The 21,120-nt window shown below is 36.0% G+C and overlaps 1 protein-coding gene across 1 annotated transcript in view; it reads left to right on the top strand.

Moving 5' to 3' along the window:
• ARHGAP21 (Rho GTPase activating protein 21) overlaps window positions 1–21,120 on the top strand; it is a 117,825-nt gene that overhangs the window by 57,696 nt on the left and 39,009 nt on the right. Inside the window, 3 exon segments of the mRNA XM_019668316.1 lie at window positions 14,659–14,751; window positions 15,822–15,900; window positions 18,495–18,549. Coding sequence (XP_019523861.1) covers window positions 14,659–14,751; window positions 15,822–15,900; window positions 18,495–18,549 — 227 coding nt within the window.

Genomic DNA, 21,120 nt, shown 5'->3' with positions numbered 1-21,120 from the left:
CTAGGTTGATATTTTCTTCCAACATATTGAAGATGACATTTCACTCTCTTTTGGCTTCTTGTTAGCAAGAAGTCATACTTTGATTTATTGGTTCTTTGAAGGCAAACTTTGAAAATATCTGTTAAGATTTTCTTTATATCTTTGGTATTTGGCCATTTGGTATGATGAGCCTAGGTGAGAATTTATTTTTAATTTTCTTGTTTGGGATTCATTGAGTTTCTTGTATCTGTGGATGGATGTCTGTCACCAGTTCTAGAAGATGTTCATCCAGCATCTCATCACATATTATGTGCCCTTCTATATCCCAGTGCTCTCTTTAATTCTTCTGGCATTTCAGACATATTTTAGATTTATTTTACTCTATCCCTCATGTCTCCTAAATTCTCTATATTTTTGGCCACATTCTCGATCATTTCTTCAATATATTCCAATAATTTTCTTCTTAATTGTTTTTAAATTTTTGATTATTAGAAGTTCTTTAGGGTTCTGCATGCTCGATCACTTCTTATTCCCACTTTACCATTTTAGACTTATTTTTCAAATTTCTTCAAACATGGTAGTCAGAGTTGTTGTATAATCTGTCTGGTAATTCCATTATCAGGAGTCTTTGTGGGTTTGTTTCTCTTTTCTGTGCTTTCTGCATGTTCTAGCTCAGAGTAGGTTTTTTTTGCTGTGTATGTTTGACAATTTTGTGTTTGTTGACCTTCAGAAATTATTACTGGAAATTCTTTGAGATCTCAGATAAAAAAGCTGTTCTTCAAGAAGATTGGTATTTGCTTTTATCCAGAGCCACGCTATTACTTGATTTGGCCTGCATATCTATGTGAAGTGTGGCTTCTAGCTATGTCTTAGAGATTGATTCCCCACTCACCCCCACTTTGCATAACACCAATGTAGCCTCTGGGTTGATGGGAGCAGTATTTCTAGTTACCTTATTCACAAGTGTGGGGAGAATCTCCTAATAGATGCTTCATTGGACAGGACTGGGCCTTTTTTTTTGTCTGCTGGGTGAGAAGCCCTTAAAATGGAAACTCATGTTCAGTAGCCTGGACATATGTTATATTATTGATATTAACAGTATTTTGGTGTGTAATTTTCCAGTAGCTAGGTGTATATGTGTATGCACTATGGTTCAAATATAAATTAGGCATTCCTTTATACTAGCCCCATTTTCCAGGATGTTGATACTTCGTTGGATGATTTGCTGCTCATGTATTTGTCTTATTAAAATACCTTTAAATAATCTATCAATGTAGTTATACTCATAGTAAAATTGCCAAGTTATTTGTAGTTTGCTATTATGGGCAACGTTTCCTAATGTAAGAATGTATAAGCTTATACACATACACATACATTTATATACACATACTCACATATACGCACACAGAGATCATAGATTATTCTGTATGTTGCTAGTAGCACGTTAACTTCAATATACGTACTTATGTTGTTCTTTCCCATTAAAAAGGTGTGAAAACATGGGAAAAATGGGCTCCAGGGTCTTTTGATTAAGAAGGACATGGTTAAACCCTGAGGAGCCTCAGATATAAAGGACAGTGATGGCAAGGATATGATATACATTTTGAAATTATGATGTGTATTTTTGGAAAAGACTGAAAGAACTTGAAACTTGTGCTTGAAAAAGAGATGTTTGGGGGAAAAGTGATAGCTGTTTTCATGTGTTTGAAAGGATACTTTATACTAGATGGAGTAGATTGTTTGAGGTTTCACAATTAGTGAAAGAAACAGATAGACCCTTTCCCTAATTCTCTACTGGAAAATCCCTACTCATATTTTGGAGACAGTTAATCTGAGTGATTGTTCATGTTACGTGGTAAACAAGTAGAGACTTTCTGCCTCCTAAAAGACCCAGTTCTGGGAGGTGATGGCAGCAACACCAATCTGACGCAGGAAAACAGAAATAAGGGAGTGATTATACCTCTTATCCAAAATTGGTCATTAGAATATGCAAAGTAAAATTTTCTTACCTCAGACTATTCATTATGTTTAAGAAGAAAATGTATTTAATGTGGTATGTTAAGAACAGAGCTCATTAAGGACGGAAACTATCTTTTATTATTGATTTTCAGTGCCTAGTAAGTACCTGGTACCCAGTAGGAGCTCAAATATTTGTTGAGTAAATGTACTGTGTAGAGGGAGGTACCACCTCCTTAACTTGGCACTATTCCAAAATGACTGTTCCCAAAGCTGCAAAAGTTAGCGTGTTAGTATCTGAACCCCTGCATCAAGGACAATCTATTGTCCCTGCTGCCTTCCTCCTATTCTTTCACTTTTCTTCCATCAGTCACCTTCTGACACAAAGTGTCAGTGACACTTTTTCAATAAATTTAGAAATCTTATTTCATAGAGCTGCTAAGTGTGTGAGCTGGAACAACAATAATAAAAACATGGTCATCCTGGACTTCAGCAGGAATTTGAGCATACTTTAAAAAGAAATAAACTGGTAAGGTGGTCAAGTTAGATGAGAGGGGGGAAATAATTTCCTTCACTTAAAAGGTCCCAGGAAACCATATTTGCAGTAATCTCAAATGAAGGGAATTTGATTGGATTAAAGTTGGCATTGTCAGAAATCCAAGTTTCTGTAGTAGATTTAATTCTTTGGAAGACACACTGCATGAAGGTACTTTGTTAGTCAAGAAAACAAGTGTGATTTTAAAAATCTCTTTAGGGTTTTTAAAACCTTTAAGAAATATGAAATCAAGGATTTCAGAGATCTAAGCAGAGATGCTGAACAGATAGGGCTGTAAAGCTGAAAACGTCAAGGAAAGTATGTGGTTGGCGTATTAATGTTCTCCCGTCTTCTGGAAATAGATTCTGTATAGGAAATGTTCCAGAGGCAACCCTGTAATTAGGTGATTGTTTTTGTGTTGTAATACTATTTTGATGAAATGGTCAGGATACAGCAGTTGAGATACAGTGAAGTGAGAGAGACTAGCTATCTTTTCTTAGCTGCCTTGTAACTTAAGACCTTGACACAGACACCATCTAGCTGGATAATCCCCTTTTTTCCCCGGGATTGCTCTCCAGCTTGTCTACATTCAAATTATGTGATTCATAGTTCCAGGTAATGAAAAGTTAATTGCAATAGTGATGGTCCCTTCTTTTGAAGTTTTCATTTTTTGCCTTTGGTGTAGAAACAAAATAGAAATACAAAATACATTAAGTCTAGAAATATATTTCCTGTTGTTTATTCATTCACTTAGCAAATATTTGTTGAGTCACTACCATGAGCCATTCGCTAAACTAATTGCTGGGAAGGGAGCAGTGTGGCCTGTAACCTCATTTCCTTTAGATAGTTGCTCACATGTCGCCTGTGAGAGAGGACTTCCCTGACCATTTCATCAAAAGAGCGTTACAGCCCTGCCTTTCATTCTTCCTTCCTTCTCACTCTGCTTATAATTCTCCGCAGCACTTATTACTGTCTCGTACACCACTTATTTCTTGGTGAACACTTTCCTGCCTCGGTTGGAATGTAGAGCAGGAACTTTATTTTGTTTATTACTTTTTAAATTAAAACCCAGAACAGTTCCTGGTGTGTGTGCTATAATAAATATCTGTGATATAGCCTCTGGCTTCAAGAAGCTCCCACTGTGGTGGAGGATGAAAGTTTAAAATATAATTACAGAAGTGCAAAGATGGAGGTGTATCCAGGTGTCACAGGATCCTAGCACAGAGGGAGTAGTCTTAACCACCAGGGAAGGGGTCTGCTGTTGACAGATGGATAGGATTTTATCAGGAGGAAAGAAAGGCAGCGTTCCAGAACAGATTTCAGTGATATTTAGAAGTTATATTTGCCCAGATTTGGGGGTAGGACTTGGGGATGGATTATATGTCACCATTTAAGGATGGCTTGTGGAGGATTATGCTTAGCTTTTCTGGCATGAATGAGTGGGTAGCTGGAGGTGCCATTAATTGAGGGACACTGGAGAGGAAACATATTCGTCCCCTTCCCCTGGGGAAATGACTTTAGTTTGGGGTAAGTTGCATTTCTGATGCCTGTAGAATGTTTAGTATTTAGTGGAAAATTTGAATGTGGAGCTCATAGGGAGAGGTGGGGGTTGAAAATAGGTCTGGAAGTCATCATTATATATGTTCTAATGAAGTCCTAGGCAGAAATGAAACCATATACAGAGAATATGAAGATGTATAGGATAAAGATAGGACTCTAGGGAACACAACATCTAAGAGATGGTTCGAGAAAGGAGAATCAGAAAGGAAATCTGAGAATAAGTTTTAGAAAGTATGAGGACACCCAGGAGGAGTTGGGGACTTGGCAATTTAGAGGTGATAATTTTAACGGGGGAGTGGATAAGTTGTCATTTGCCATAGAGAACTCATTATGATGGGGGCTGAAAAGATACTGTTGGACCGGACCTGACAAGTAGCAAATTGGTACAGTTACTGAGAATAACAGTTTCATTAGAGTGGACAGAAAGGATGAGGAAATCAAATATTAGTGGGTTGAAACATGTTACTAGAGCAGTGAACCTCAGTGAGGATGGAGTGGGTGGGTGTGCAGTTTTGTCCCCCAGGGGATATTTGTCAGTGCCTGAGAAACCCTGAATTAGAAGGGTAGAAATGAGGATAAGTGAGTATAGACTATTCGTGCAAGAGGTATGAAAATGAAGGGACAGAGAAGGAGAGATGACAGCCGTGTGGAAGAATAGGGAGAAGTTTTGTTGTGGGAACTCGTATGTCTGAGATCTGGAGAGAAGAATAGAGATTGACTGAGGCTTTACACATGAGAAGAGATCATTTAGGGGAGCAAGGCCCCGAAGATGGCTGGTAACTAAATCCTCACCTGAGATAGGACAAGGGAGAAAGTAAGGATGGGCAAAATTTTGTTAAAAAACTGAGGATACAGCATTTGAGATACAGTGAAGTACGAGTAAGAGACAAGGTTATCCAAATAGTGTGAGGAAGTTAGAATGGCATACATAGCAAGTTCAAGGAGGCTGTTAGAAGTTTGAAACAGCAACCTTGAGGGAACGGGATTTCAGTGAGGAGTGTCAAGAACTTAGCTGAACTGGGAAACTGTGTATCAGTGGGTTATGCAGTTTTATTCAGCTGAAGTATAATAGCAGCCCAAGAGCAAGAGCAGGCGGCATAGGTTTAGAACTCTCACAGTTGCAGATTGGAGATTTGAATGCTTTGAAAGGTGAAGGGAGAAAGGGAGTCGAGGTTGGTGCATTTTGTTGAAATGTTGATCCATGGGTAATCTTAGTAAGAAAGTGATTTTCTGGAAGGAGTCAGTGTTGGAGAATAGAGAGGCCCAAAGGGAATGGAAGGTAGAATCTAGGAGCAAGTTTAGCGGGTTAAGGACTGGAGTGATGGTCAAGTCGGAGAGGGTGCTTAGAGCACTGGAACAGACTTGTGAGCTTGCAGAGAAATGAAAATCGAGCACCACAGGAATGAATGTCAGGGCTACGGATCTAGGTGTGACACATAGTTGGTGAAATTCTGGAACTTGAGAGAGAGAGAAACTTCAAATACTCCAGAAGGAGGACCCCACGACTGTTTTGTTCATTTTAGGATAATCGGCGACCTGGCACATGGTCGGAACTTAGTAAACGTTTGCTGAAAGAAGAGCACCCTCCCAGAGTCTTGCTTGCTGATGTCGTTTATCTTGCCAGACAGTTTGATTCACGTCTGACACCTAGTGGTATTGCCCGCAAGTTACAATTAAGTGGTAGCATTTCGTTTTTACTATTTTGAAGGCTATTGTACAGATCAGTTGTAGAACAATGGCTTTGTTCCTGAAACAAATCTCCGAGTTGGTCTGGGGCAGTTTTACTGTTGGCATGTTCCAGGGCTGAAATTTGAACCAGGCAGCAGTAAATGTTTATTGAGCATCCACTGTATGCCGGGCACTGTTCTGCTGGAAATTTTCATGCAGGTTATGTTCCTACATATATGAACTTACTGTATTTGAATACACAGGCTTAACATTCCACTGGGAACTTAATTCTAATGTGATTTTGCATGTGAAACCTTTCTAAATGTATTTCATAGCTTTTGGTGCTATTATCTCTATGTAATGACATACTGCTTTTTCTTAACATTAAGTTAGCATTTAGAAAGATTGGGTTTGTTGTCAGCTTCTATTATCTACCTTGTGCTGAATACTACATACTCTGAGAACCACAGAAGGCTTTTGTTGTCTTTCCTTTCAGAAAAAAATAAAGTTCTTACTTTTTAATGATGCATACTGAAGTATTTAAAGTACAGTAAGTCCCCGACTTACGAACATTCAAGTTACGAACTTTCACAGATACCAACGGACTTCGCATTACGAACATTCGTAGATGCGAACAAATTGCGGAAGTAGCTCACGTGTCTGCTGGACATTGTCACAGTTGTGCTGCTGCGTGCTTACTGTACAGTGTGATAGTGTACAGTAGTACAGTGCTCAATCAGAGCCCAGGATGTCAGGAAGCAAGAGGAAAAGCAGTGGTGATGTGGAGGGGACTGCTAGGAAGCACAAAGCAATAACCATGGAAACAAAAGTGAAAATAATTGAGAGATTGGACCGAGGCAAAAAGATGATAGATGTCGCTCGTTCTTATAACATGAATCGTTCAACCATTGGCTTTACATTGTGTATTTGTGTTAAAGGTGTATAACACTCACTTTGCTGGACTTTCTAATGAATCCGGCTTACAAACTTTCTCCTGGGACAGAACTCTTTCTTAAGCTGGGGGCTTACTGTATTTATAAATGAATAGAGATGATATCTGGGATTTGCTTTAAATTTTTTTTAGGAAAAAAGAATAGTGTAAATGAAGCAAGGTGACAAATTTTTCATGATTATTTAAGTTGCATTCATGAGGGTTGTTTATTTTGCTATTTTCTCTACTTTTGTGTATGCAGAACATTGTACACAATAAAAAGTAAAATAAAAAAATTAGATGGCTATGGGTTGAAAGAAAGGTTAACATGATTAAGTTAGAACATGGCCTGCTTTTGATGTTTAACAGATTTTTCTATTTAATTTTGTTCCATTGATATTACTTGAAAATCAGATACAATGTGATTGAGACCTGAACAGGTGACATTCTACTGACAGTGTCCAGAGATTATTGGAATTTTGGGTCTGAAGCTCGTGATAATTATTGTAGCTGAAGATTGGAGACTTGGGAGATATAATTTTAAAGTACTGGCCATCATTCTACAAGAGAGAGCATCTTAAGTAGAAATTTGGGGGAAACCTAGATTTAATAAGCTGTCACATATATGTGTATTTTTTACTTAGTGCTTCAGCCCTTTACCAAAGGAAAAAAGTACCTAATAATCTATCATACTAGTCTTCTTATATTGGAGTTTGTTTAATTATTTATCATATGGGATGTAGATACCATATGATACATACGGATTTTGATATTAGGCAATGTGTCTCCATTAGGCTCCTAAGATAATTTTGTGCACCAACAGCAAACTCAACCCCCAAACTAAAAATTAGAAGCCTGGGGCCGGCTGAGTGGCTCAGTTGGTTAAGAGTGCGAGCTCTGAGCAACAGGGCAGCCGGTTCGATTCCCACATGGGCCAGTGACACTGCGCCCGCACTGAGCTGCCGCTGAGCTGCCAACAAGTGGCAGGATGGCTCAGCTGGTGAGAGCACGTGCTCCTAACTGCAAGGCTGCCTGCTTGATGGTGGCTACGCCTGTTGACAGCTAAGACTGAACTCGGCACCATGAGCTGAGCTGCCACCCGGATGACTCAGTGGCTAGAGTATGAGCAGTTAACAACAAGGCTGCCGGTTCAACTCCTGCATGGGATAGTGGCTGTGCCCACCCACAACTAAGAGTATAACACAGCACTTTGAGCTTAGAGGCCATGAGCTGCCAACGGGCAGCCAGATGGCGACTGGCGCCCTCCACAACTAAGATTGAAAAACAACAGTTTGGCTGGTCCCCCTCCCCAATTCCCCAACACTGTTCCCCTTCCTCAATTCCCCAATTCAAAAAAAAATAATAAGCCTGTTTTCAACAATAAAAAATAGTTATGAAATATTTCAGGCAAACAAAATATAGGGGAAAATGTACCTTTCAAATATTTGCCATCTATTTTTGTTCTCTTAACATTTCAGCATCTTCCCCCCTACACCCTCAAGACATAAATTATTGTAAGTATAGTTAAAGACCTTTTATACTGCTCTTCCCTGTTCTCTTTCCCCAGAGGTAACCACAAGCCTGAATTTGGTGTGTATTATTCCTTCTGCTTGCTTTTTGCCTTATTGGATCCATAATTCCTAACTTTTGCTCAATAAATTCTTTTTCCTGTGGCAATCTATTATCCATCAAAGAGAAGTAAAGATGATTTTTCATCATTCAGACTTAACTTTGATATCTACTTCAATCTGCATTATGGTTTCAATTATTTTTGGTCTGAAAATAGATTTTAATTTCAATAAGCAATTTAATTGATTTTTTAAAAATAATTAATGCCTAGAGCTGTAATATTCTATTATGTGATGTGCTTCTTTAGCTTTCTTCCTTTGTGGAGAGTTTACTTTTTCCAAGCCTCTTACAACTTTTCCATCGAAGCTCACTTTAATTGCAATGGCATTCTCTTGTGTAGAAAGACTTTGTGTGTTTTTTTTTAAGAAAAAAGAATACTTAAAAAAAAATAACTCATGATAAGAGCAGAAATAATTTGGATCCATTAAAAAATAGTTTAATAGCATGTTTGAGAACTGTTGAGAGAGAAGGGGGGAAAAGCTTAATCTCAGTGATAGCCATTATTTTCTATTGCTTTGCTTTGGTAAAAATATGGAATAGTATTTCTTTGTATGAAGTACATATATTTTTTCAGTTTGTTAAGAAATACATTTCTTTTGTCCCCAGAACCATAGGATCCCCTCCCTGACCTTGACTTATTTATGTTTCTGTGGATCTTCAGTACAGAGCCCTTTTTTTAATTGGCGTAGCTCAAATTTTGTCACTTCTTTATCTGTTGGCTTTCACCTGCATGCTTTGTATATTTAATTTTTTTTTCAAAATGCACCTTAATATGATCATGGTAGAATTAGTCTCATATTTATTTATTTTTATTTTTTTAAAGATTTTATTGGGGAATTGGGGAAGGGAACATTGTGTTTTTCCAAAATTCATCAGCTCCAAGTCAAGTTGTTGTCCTTCAGTCTTAGTTGTGGAGGGCGCAAGCTCAGCTCCAAGTCCAGTCGCCACATTCAGTCTAGTTGCTGGGGGTTACAGCCCACCATCCCATGCGGGAGTTGAACCGGCAACCTTGTTGTTAAGAGCACATGCTCTCACCAGCTGAGCCATCCTGCCACCTATTGGCAGCTCAGTGGCAGCTCAGCTCGGGCACAGCTCACTGGCCCATGTGGGAATCAAACCGGCAACCCTATTGCTCAGAGCTCACACTCTTAACCAATGCACCACCCGGCCTACCCCTGTATACTTAATATTTTACATTTTGAAATAATTTAAAAGTTGCGAGTGATTTTGACTTTAGCATTCTCCAAAGAGGTCATCAGAGATTTAAATCAGCCTTCTAACTGACAAAACCCACAGGCTTAGAGATGTAGCCTTCTGGCTTTAGATCCTAGTCTCTTTGAAGATAGGTGTATAGTTCCTGTTGGTTACTGGAAATTTTTTAGTACAGTCCCTCTTACTTTTCTACCTTCTTTTCTTTTTTTTCCCCCCTTCTGTCCTCCCCACCTCTGAGTCAAGCCTTTGTTCTCTGTCTAGTTGTGGAGGATGCAGCTCACTGGCCCATGTTGGTATTATGATCATTGTGCTCTTACCGGCTGAGACAGTCAGTTGCTGGCCATCGGCTGGCCATTCACGCTGGCCACTGGCCACTCCCAGCAGTTCAAGGTTGAGCCATTGTTCACAGTCTTAGCTGTAGAGGGCCCATGTGGGAATCGAACTGGCAACCCTGTTGTTCAGAGCTTGTGCTCTAAACCAATTGAGCTATCCGGCCTCCCTACCTTCTTTTCTTTAGTGTTCTTTTTTCTTTGGACCAGATTCTTTGACTTCCCTATAATGTGACTGTTAAGTTTGTGAGTCTTTCAACCAATATTTATCAGGCATTTGTAGTCAAGCACTCTGACCTTGGTCAACCCTGATCTGTATGTAAACCTTCCGAAGGTTTATCATCACACTGGCATAGTAATAAGTCACATTTACTAAATACCTATTTATATTATGCATGTGTAAGCATTTTAATGGATTATCTCTCTGAATCCTCCCAATAACCTTGCTAGGAAGGAATACATAAATCATTTGTCTAAAATCACTTAGAGGTAGGGTTACTAGATAAAATACAGGATTAAATTTGAATTTCTGATAGATAACTAATAATTTTAGTATAAATATGTATCAAATATTGCAAAATCTGAAAATTTTACTTGGAAAATAAATGGTAGAGCTGGGATTTAAAATCATGTAATGTGGTCATAGGGCCCAACCTCTTAACTACTGAATTATACTAGATATGGAGAATAAAAATCATGTGCTCTTGGATATTCATCCAGTATTTGGATGGCAGCTGCTATCTATATATTATTAGTTTTATACTTGTTATTTCCCCCCCAACTGATTGTTTACCGTAATGTAAAAGTATATACATGTTTTCTGACTTCTAAGTGTAATATTCAGCTTCAAGTAAATTCATATATACTTTTTATACCTTCTTGTTTAAGTCTTTACTAATTGTATGTAAAGGAGAGTAAAATGGAACTTTTTCTATACTTGGTCAATTTAGCCATTTTTGTCCATGTAAGATCATTGTATTTTTATTTCCCTTTCTCAAATGTATAATGATTTAATTATGTGTGTGTGTGCTAAAAAGAAACATTTTTCTTTTCTTTTGGTAAGGTCAGCAAATGAAGGTATTTATCAGTTCTTTGAAATATGTCCTAGGTATTCTCAAAAAATTTATTAAAATTATAAAATATAGATGTAGAATTGAAAGAGGCCTTTGCCAAGAATTGCCAGGGAAGCCATCTGGCTCTGCCAAATGATCATACAGGTCAGCATTTTACCTGGTAAATTGCCAGAATTCAGGATAGGGCTTTAAGTTTTGCACGCCTAGAAATTGACTTGCAAAAACTAAAGACACAAGAGACTGAATAACACACATTTTCAATTTGCTATTATTGATTTCTAGTTCCAGCAGAATTGCAGATAGCAGATACTTAAAAGAAGACACTTAAAATTAATGAGCCAAGTGTTTAACTCAAGACTTAGAGTCAAGGAATATGGAAATTGAAGATAAATATATTTCTTAGGGAACCTGCCTGTAGTTAGGGGATATCTATGGGAAATATTTCTATTTCTAAAAATTTCTATTTTCTAGATATTGGATAATATTGAGGTACTAATAGCAAGTCAGAACTTTGGATAAAGTTCAGAAAGGAAAGCCCAGAAACAAGAAGAATTAAAAGTACGACTTCTGGCGGATCTTACAGGACTTGCTATAGGACAGGCCTCTATTTTAGTGTATTTTATGTTTTATTAGTCAGCTCATGCTTTCAGGCATGGCACATTGAGAGATTTGTCAATCGGGAAGTATCATTTTTTTCTTACAAAAGCACTCATTACAAAATTAGTATTTCCCTTATAGAAATTAAAACCCAGTTATTTTGGATTATATCTATTCTGTATTAGTGAAATTTACTATCAGAATTTTCAAAAGTCACTACATTGCTACTCAACCAACTTTTTACTGTTTTGTAGAATTCATTAATGGCCATTTACATTTTGTATTTTTAAATATAAGTATGGTTACCTTTGGGGCACAGTAGACTAGAAGACATTAATAAGAAAAATGTTTCTCCTCTTTTATTATATAAATCTTTCCATGAAAGCAATGACTTGATACAACAAAACGTATTAAACCTTCAAATCTCTAACCGAGAGAATATGGATGGTTTTTCGAATGCCAGCTGGTGTAAATGTTGAGTTGGCCACAGAGAGACCTAGCCTGATTACCCACTCGATTGGAATTAAGTATTTGCATCCTTTCAAAGTAATTCTAAGTGTACTGTCTGCTTGTATTTAGTAACGCGTGACAAATGAATCAGTGGTTAATTCCTTCTGAAGCAGCATGGATTTAGACCTGAGTTCAAATCCCTACTCTGTCTCCTTGCAAATTAGTCTGTTTCTTCCTCAGTACAGTGGTAATATTAGGATCATAATGCCCATCTTGAAGGCTTGTTGTGAGAATTAAACTCAATAATAAATTATTCGTTCACTGAATAATTACTTACTGAATGTCTGCTCTGTACCAGGCATTGTTCTAGGTGCAATGGATATCAGGGAACATGACAAAATCCCTGCTCTTCATTTTAGTGGGAGAGACGTGCACCCAACATGTAAGCAAATGAATATGCAATTTTAGGTAGTGAGTAATAACTTCTATGAAGAAAAATAAAGCCTGGCATATACAGAAAAGTTCCCCCAGCTTTTTATTATAATTTTCAAAGTACAGGAAACATCTGTGTACTGTGTCTTACTCAACAATTAACATGTTGCTACGGTTTCTTTATCCATATGTGTGTGTGTGTAAGTGTGAGGGTGTCTTGCTTTAGTTTTTTTCCAAACCATTTGAAAATTAAGTTGCAGATATTATTATAATTAGTCTCTAAGTACTTAAGCAAATGTCTCTTAAGAATTAGGACATTCTGTGTAGTCGGGATTTAACGAATTTTTTTCTTTTTCCTCCTAAACCTCATGGGGAAAGCAGTCATGGCTGTCTGTCATAGCTGTCATAGGTAATCAAAAGTGACAAAAGGATTCATAATATTTACATGTCATCTAAATGTAGAGAGAAGGCTGTATCAAGTTGCTGTGGGAAGATACCTAATATATATTTAATATAGATTTATAGTATTTAAAATTGGATAAAGTTGTATTTTACATGTGTTTATATGATCTTTCCAAATTTTAATTCTTAAAAGCAATAATATGACACATCCTCATTTAAACATATGCAAGGAAGAGGGGAAATACACATTTACTGAGGAATTACTCCAGTTACATGCGATGCTGAATGCTTTCACGTGTTAATCTCATTTAATCTTCATAGAAACCCTTCAAGGATGTAAAAATATATAATTATCCATATTACAGAAAAAAAAGTAATAATTTCTTTTTTTAAATACTTGACTTAATTGCAACTGGACTGTCAAGTGTAAAGCAAGAATTTGAATCCCTGTCTTCTGGCTTCTAAAACACAAGCAATTTCCACTATATCCTGTTGCTTTTTTAGCAGTTGAGTTAGCCATTCACTGATCAGAAACACTTCTTTTAGAGTAAATAGCTAAATATGTAGGGGAGCTGCTGATAGATATTCCTTCACTAGAAAACTTCTTTTTCACCACCTTTGTGAGAGCACCATGATAAAAATGCAGTTTTATATGGCAATAATTATGAATTCTTTATATTTGACACTTGACCATTTTCTGCCCAGCATTGCTGTTTACCAAGTATTATTATATTACTCCATATATGTATAAGCCTTATTTTCTCAGTCACAATCTTTTTTAAGGGTCAGGGCTGTGGTTCTCAAAGTGGAGTGTGCATCACAGTCACCTCAAGAGTTTCAGTAGATCTGGGGTGGGGTCCACAGATTTGCATTTCTAACTCATTCCCTGGTGATACTAATGCTGCTGATCAGGGGACCACACTTTGAGAACCACAGGACTTATATCATGGTGCTTATCACTTAGCTTCATCATTTCATCTGTGAGGCTTTCTAGGTTACTGAAACCGTTAGTTGCTCTCCAATGTTAGTGTCTATAGGGAAACTGGTTGACAAAGCAGATTTCTGATGGGACTCTGAAACATTGGTTTTTTATTAAGCACCTTAGATGTTAGAGCAGGTGATCCATGGACAACAATATGTGAAATATTTGACTTACAGAGGTCATCATGTGCTCCTGGTTGCCAGGACTGGGTGTTGTATTTGTGTCTGATTGTTTTTTATACTATAGTGGCCATTCTTTGTTTCTATGTCTCTCCTACCAGAATCCCTCAAGGGGAAGGACTGCGTCTTATTCATCATTATAACTCAAAGCTTAGCAATGCAGATTAAAAAGCAGTAGAGTGAGGACTGCCTGTGTAATCTAGCTATGTCACCATGGAAGATTTAATTCATCTCTCTGAGCCTCAGTTTCCTCTTTCTGTGCAATGGCGGTCATAATACTTACTTGCTATGGAAATTGCTGTCAGCTATGTAGAGTACTTAGTGTAGTAATTTACATACCGAGTGTACCCAGTAAATGGAAACTTTTCTGATGGTTGTGGTGGTTGTGTTATGGAAGAAGCAAAATAAATGTTTGAATTAATGAAAACCCCTAAATTAGGATTTAGCATCCAAATTCAAGATATGAATTTAACATTTCATTAAAAATCTTTGCTTAATTGTCTCAATTAAATATTTTACATTTTGGCTTTTTTTTTTTTTTTTAGCTGAGCCATCCTGCCACCTGTTGGCAGCTCAGCAGCTGCTCAGCTCGGGCTGGGAGTCAAACCGTTGTTGCTCAGAGCTCAAACTCTTGAGCGAGCTCTTAACTAACTGAGCCACTTGGCCAGCCCAGCACTTTGGTTTTTTAATAAAATATTGAGAAGTAAAACTATGCCTTGTTTTTTTTTTTTTTTCCTCCCACAGGAAAACAAAGAAACCGCTTGGAACCAATGGACACCATATTTGTTAAGCAGGTTAAAGAAGGAGGACCTGCTTTCGAAGCTGGATTATGCACAGGTGCTGATAGTCTTCTTTAAACAACACCTTTTAATTCCTTTCTTCATTCTTTTCTTCTTCCATATTTCATTCCATATTTTTTCCTTATTTATCCTTGGTATGTTTCTTCCTTTTTCTTCACATCTGTTATTACTGTTTTTGAGACTTGATTGGTTACATGTTTCTTGATACCCAAATGGATGGGTTTGAACAGAAATCATTTAATATTTACTATAAATTGGGGACACTTTTGATTACCACTCAGATAATGGATTCTTGGAGGCCCTTTTAAAGAACCTGTTTTGCATATATTTGATTGTGACCAAAGATAACAAAATAACAAAATGCTGGATATATTCATTGACATAATTGAAATAATCATCTTGGATCTCCAAGTTCTGAGAGTGCCTGATCTTCCAGAAGTGAATTAGTTAATTTGCACCTCAAAGAGTAGCTTAAATCCCAATGCTGTGCAAGCCCAGCCTCATCTGCAGGCGTCAGTGGATATAGTCTGATCAGTGTTTGTTCTAAAATATTTTGTAATTTTAATAAAAATAAGTAGCAATTTTGTTTAGATTAATGCACACTCTAAAATAGTTACTCTTTTGTTTTTAAACATGAAATAATTTAAAGTGGGAATTAGTAAAAAACTTTCTTTTTGAATAAAATATCCTTTTTTGCTACAAATATGTTGTCTTTTCAGCTACAGATGTTATCAAATATCAGTAGTGAGTGTCATTGCTAAGATTTATTAGGATGTTCTATTAGTTTATTACCTACCTTAATTATCTTTTTCATCATACTTAAAGTAACCCTAATTTCTATATCATTAATATATATAATGTGTATGTCAGTGTACATACGTAATTGTATTTCCGAGAATGTTTTGCTTGTCACTTTCTACTCTCCCTCCTAGATTCATTTTTATAAAAGAAACTTTAAAAAATAATGAGCAAGGGTACATTAAAAATAAGTACCTTACTCAAGACGTTATTTTAAAAGTATTCATTCAGAAGTGACTTTCTATAGGAATTCCTCATGTGATTTATTTATTTATTTATTTATTTTTATTTTTTTACTTCTTTTTGAAGGTGACCGAATTATAAAAGTCAATGGAGAAAGTGTTATTGGAAAGACCTATTCCCAAGTAATTGCTTTAATTCAGAACAGGTAAGATTCTTGAAATATGATGAATTTTGGCCAAAGATGGTTTTTGTAAGTCATTGGGATATTTGCCAATACAGTTTAATACAGTATTGTATTCCTGTAGGGAACTGATGTGATGTGGAGATGTGGAACTTTGTCTTAAAGTGGATAATAATACATTTGAGAGTTGCCAAGAGGACACTCCTGAGGATAGCTTAGTTGGTGGCTTTGCTTGACACATTTATCAGATTTGTGATAAAAATCCTTTAGCGTCTAAGAGGCACACATTTTAGATTTTTCTGTAAGTTTCCAACTTTTATTTGAAGGGACAACAAGGTTAATTTGTTTATAATAAATATATAAATAAATGCATACATAATTGATTTGAAAACCTCTTACTAAGATAAGTTGTCTTTCAATAGCTTATTAAATAATATTCTTGGCTCAAATTTATTCATTTGTTTTAGCCAAGCCAGCAAGAAATTCTCTTTTAATCCATTTGTCTGCCTATATTGGACAGAATGATAGAATTTTGAGTTGTAATGGTAAATAAATATTTATAGAGTGACTGTCTGTGGGACCTCAAAGATAATTTAGTCCTACTCTCTTCCTCTCTACCATACACCTAGAAAATTTACAATGATTACAAATAAAGAAATTAAAAGCCAAAGAGGTTACCATATTGAATTTCTGTCAAGAGTAGGCATATGAATCTGGAGTCCGATTGTCAGATCATCACTATCGTGAGAAGTTCTTTCCAAATTCAAATATAGTACCTTTTAGATTATCTATAGTATTGTATTAGCCATACGCACCTGTCTATAATTAAATTGAAGTTTTTACTTTCTGAAGATTTTTATCAAGCTCCTCTATGTCTAAAGCAGTTTATGCTATAATCTGTTATTTACACTAATGCCCTCATACATTGTCATTTTTACCATAAGATGATGTGATCATGATTTACTGATTTCAGAATATTCTTACTGTTTTAATATTTAATGACATTCTTAGAGAAAGCAAATCTTAAATCTAGCCTCTATGTTGGATTCTAGGTGTTCCTTACAGTGTATCCAGAAGACTTAGGAGCTAGTGAAACATTCAAAGCCTCTGCAGAGGCAGTGGGAGGGTCCTCTCAGATTTTTTTTTTCTTTAAAATAATTTAGATTATCTTAAATATACCAATATGTTTTTCTAGCCTGTAATTTAAGAATTTCTAATATATTTGTTACCATCTCTTCTTTAAAAAGACTATTTCCCAAGTAACCATAACTTTTTTTTTTTTTTTCCTAAAAGTCTATATCAATATTTTTGTTACTGGTGCAGTTCATCTTTCAGAGTAATAAATGCTTTGGAATGAGAGTCTTAATTTTTCAACCAATAAAGCAGTTTAAAAAATAGAGAAATACTGTTTTTTTCATTATCTTATTTTCTTTTAAAAAATTGTGTTCCTTTTGTCTGCAGTTGGTAGCAAATGGATAATGCAGCACAATGCCATTGAGATTCTGCAGTGTATTAATGTAAAAATGTATCCTTGCAGAAGAATTTTTCTAATCATCAGTATGTATTTTCTACCAACTCTAAATATTGAAATACAAGTACCTACATATTTTACTAGTTAAATTTATGTGAACCTGTGGTTCTTATTGGTTTTCTATTCTCTCCGTATTTATGAACCCCAAAATAAGGGTTCAAATCTATCAAAATGAGACACCAGTAAATTAATAGATTTTTTTTCTTTTTGTTGTTGTTTGATTGATTCTTAATCTCTTGATTGTATTGCGGGGAAAATCTATCTGATCTTGTTAGGCTAGATATTGAAGCATTTCATGGGACAGCCCCACTATCCTTGCCTTATATCTAAATGTAATTCCAGATCACAGGATTTAGTACAGTTTACCCCTTTGAACATTTTTAACCTAAAGAAACTTGTCTATCATTTCAAACAGGAAATTTACAGTACCAAAATAAAATGAGACTTTGAGCTGTTCCTGTAAAGGCTCTAAAATTAAATCATAGAGAAAGCAAATAAGAGTGGTTGAAATGCTATATAGTTTTTAAAAATAAGAAGGGATCATGTCAATAGTTGTGATGGTGAACTCTGATTTCCTCCACCTCTGAGGCCAAAGGGGCATATTTCAAAATTAGGAAGTTTAATATCGCTCAAAATGTTAAATTTGAGGATTCTTTGGTTATTTTTATATTAATGTACTTTTAACTTGATAAATAGTGCGAATATGTGGTGAAAGTTTGTAATTTGTTCAAGTAAAATAATAACTAATTATATACTGATTGAGTTATGTTCTAGGACTATTTAATATACGTAACATACTTTGTTTCTAAATTACTTATGTTTCTAAATTATAAAAAAGACTTGACTGATTATGAATAGCTCAAACACATGGCAGGGTGCCCTCTTTCATATAGGGCACCTTCTATATGGGCACCATATGTATGCCTTGTTTTCACTTTAATGCTTTGGATTTGAAAAGTAAAGTCTTAGAAAGATAAAAACTAAACTCTTGAGCAACTTAAATACTTCTGAGTTAACTATTTTTCCTTTATGTCTTTCTTATACACTTCCACCTCCCCTAAAATAGTATATCTGTATTCAATTTCAGTGATACAACGTTGGAACTTAGTGTTATGCCAAAAGATGAAGACATTCTCCAAGTGGTAAGTTTTATTTATTCAAATATGAATTGTTTTTAGTCATGAGTGTTAATAAAAATCCTTTAAAGATAGAGGTGGACTGAATTTTTAAAAGTTCTAAAAGAAAACCCCAAGCTCTCTGGTTCATTTAGCAGCGTCTAGAATTCCCCACATTTTACCAAAAAAAAAAAAAAAAAAAAAAAAAAAAAGACCATTGTCAATTGTTTGCAATTAAGTGACATGAGAATGTTTTATTGATTCCGTAGTGAACTCTTACTGTCATTTGGAATGAAATCCCCAGAGGTTGCCCCAGAGTTATTTTTTAGGTAGCTATTTGACCAAAAGCCAAAGTTGAGGTGCAAGCGCCTATTCCCAGGAGTTACAATCTTTTTTTTATTATGAGGAATTTTATGAGTCATTTCTTAATTTTTCAATACGTCTGTAAATTAACTTAGGCAGTTTTGTTAACAGTATCAGTTCATTCTGTTAGTAGTAATATTTACAATGAATGGAGTCTACAACATGAAGGAAAAATATATTAAGGTCTTAGAGAAGAAACGAAACTATATTGTTGAAAACTTAAGCATTTAGTCTAAAATATTTTTCTCATTTTTAGAAAGAAAATAAATTGAATGGAATACTCACCTCCAATATTAAGCTTAAATATTGCTGAAAGTAAAAAGATGATAAATTTCATTTAAGAAACTAATAATTTTCCTCAATTAACTTTGCAGTTCAGTAAAAAAAAAACAAAAAAAAAACAAAAACAGCACGAGCAAAATTGTTTAAGTTACACACTAGAAACTAACAGTTAGACCTAGGAAATGGCAGTGGCCACTGAAGTTTTTTTATTTTTTACTCCTTTTAGTGAATAGTTGTTTTTTTTCTTATTCAAGAAAAATAGAGAACTTATGGAATCTTTGTGATGGGAATGGAAATAGTAGTGTTTTTCATTTGTAAGGCATTCGTTTGAATTTAGCTCAACAAAAATCCTAAATAATCTTCTGCAAACATTTTTTTTTTAAATGTCACTAACGCTGATCCTAATGATTCAGCTTATTCACTGACATGTAAACTATAATTAACTGAAATCATGGAGCTCAGCCTTGTGTTTTCAAGGAGTGTGGATTTTATTTGGGATGGCCTTGTAGTGGTAACAGATTACCCACCTTAAGTACACAGTTCTGTTGGGGTTGGGGATGTTCAGCAAGGAAGTATGCACGGTCGTTTTCCTGGGCACACAGCGTTAGTGGGAGAGCTCCCACCTGGTGATGTAGCAGCGCGAGAGTAGCACATAGAGCCATCGAAGGCAGTGCAAGTCACCAGATGAGAACTCAGTGGGGGCTTCCTGTAGCCTCCACTTGTACAGAGGAATAAGATGATGCATACGCGTAGGTGGTAGGGAAAGCTGTACTTTGAACCCTCCTTGCAATCTGATGACTCAAAGACACAAGGCACTTCTAAAACAGGACTTCTCTCTCATCTTCAGTAGATGCTTTCCTTGTCAAAGCAAAGGCACTGGTTGGACGCTGTTTTGAACAGTGCTCATTTCACAGAATGGCTGGCATTGTCCTTAAATGCCTAGGGAGGGAAGCAAACACAGAAGTCCCCGTGTAACCTGCTGTGTAGCTGATGAAGAGCAGCAGCAGTGGAAGGAAGAATTTTCTATCGATGTGACCAGTGGGCAGTAGGTTAATTAGCCTGTCTGGTTATATTGTATTTTAGATAAATACATTTAAAATAAAGGTAAAATACACAGTGTTGCAAACATGGGAAAATTGGTTCCCTAGAGTGACATGTCACACAGATCTTCAAGGTTTCTGGTATATGGTAACTGAAAATTCATTTTTAAAATGTTATTTGAATTATTCTAATTATAAGAAATTCAAAGCTCAGACCTGTAATAATAAAAAGAAAACCTCACTTTTTTTTTTTTTAATTGTTAGTTTCAGGTGTACAGAACAATACAATAGTTACCCTTTTCACCCTCACCAGGTAACAACCCCCCTCCGAAAACCTCACTTTTAAGCCTGGCCTTCATTCACATTTTTTTTCTTCATTCACATTTTGATGTACTATAATTCATTAGGAAATCAAAGGAATATATATATAATTAATGCACACTTTGCATTGTTCCCTAAAGGATGGCAACTTCTTTTCTATATAATTGTTTTTAGCTGGAATATATACAAGTGTCATTTTTTAAAGCTATTATAAAGCGCAAAGAGAACCTGGCATTTAAAAAACCGTATGTAGAAATATTTCTCTCTAATAGATTCTAGAGCTAAAATGTTCTCTAAGGGGCCTTCAGAAATAATGTGTTGGACTTATATCTGTTACGCAAAATATATCCTTTTATGAGACTGAGGCGCTACCTACTGTGCTAACGAGGCACCTGGAAAATATATCCTTTTAAAGACGTATGTGTCTCTGTGAGGTTGAATGTTCCATATAAAGAAAAAGTAAACATGAACATTTTTACAGCCACTGTAACAGTTACTTCCCCAAGGGAAAGCCTACCAGCACTGCGTAAGTTCGCCTGAGTTGCAGCGGGATTGGGCGTCCATGGGATTTTGTGCCTGAAGTGACGTATGG

The sequence above is a fragment of the Hipposideros armiger genome, unplaced genomic scaffold (assembly GCF_001890085.2).
Source record: "Hipposideros armiger isolate ML-2016 unplaced genomic scaffold, ASM189008v1 scaffold_524, whole genome shotgun sequence".
Lineage (NCBI taxonomy): Eukaryota > Metazoa > Chordata > Mammalia > Chiroptera > Hipposideridae > Hipposideros > Hipposideros armiger.
The sequence above is the reverse complement of the archived record's forward strand: the minus strand, read 5'-3'. Positions and strand labels throughout refer to the sequence as shown.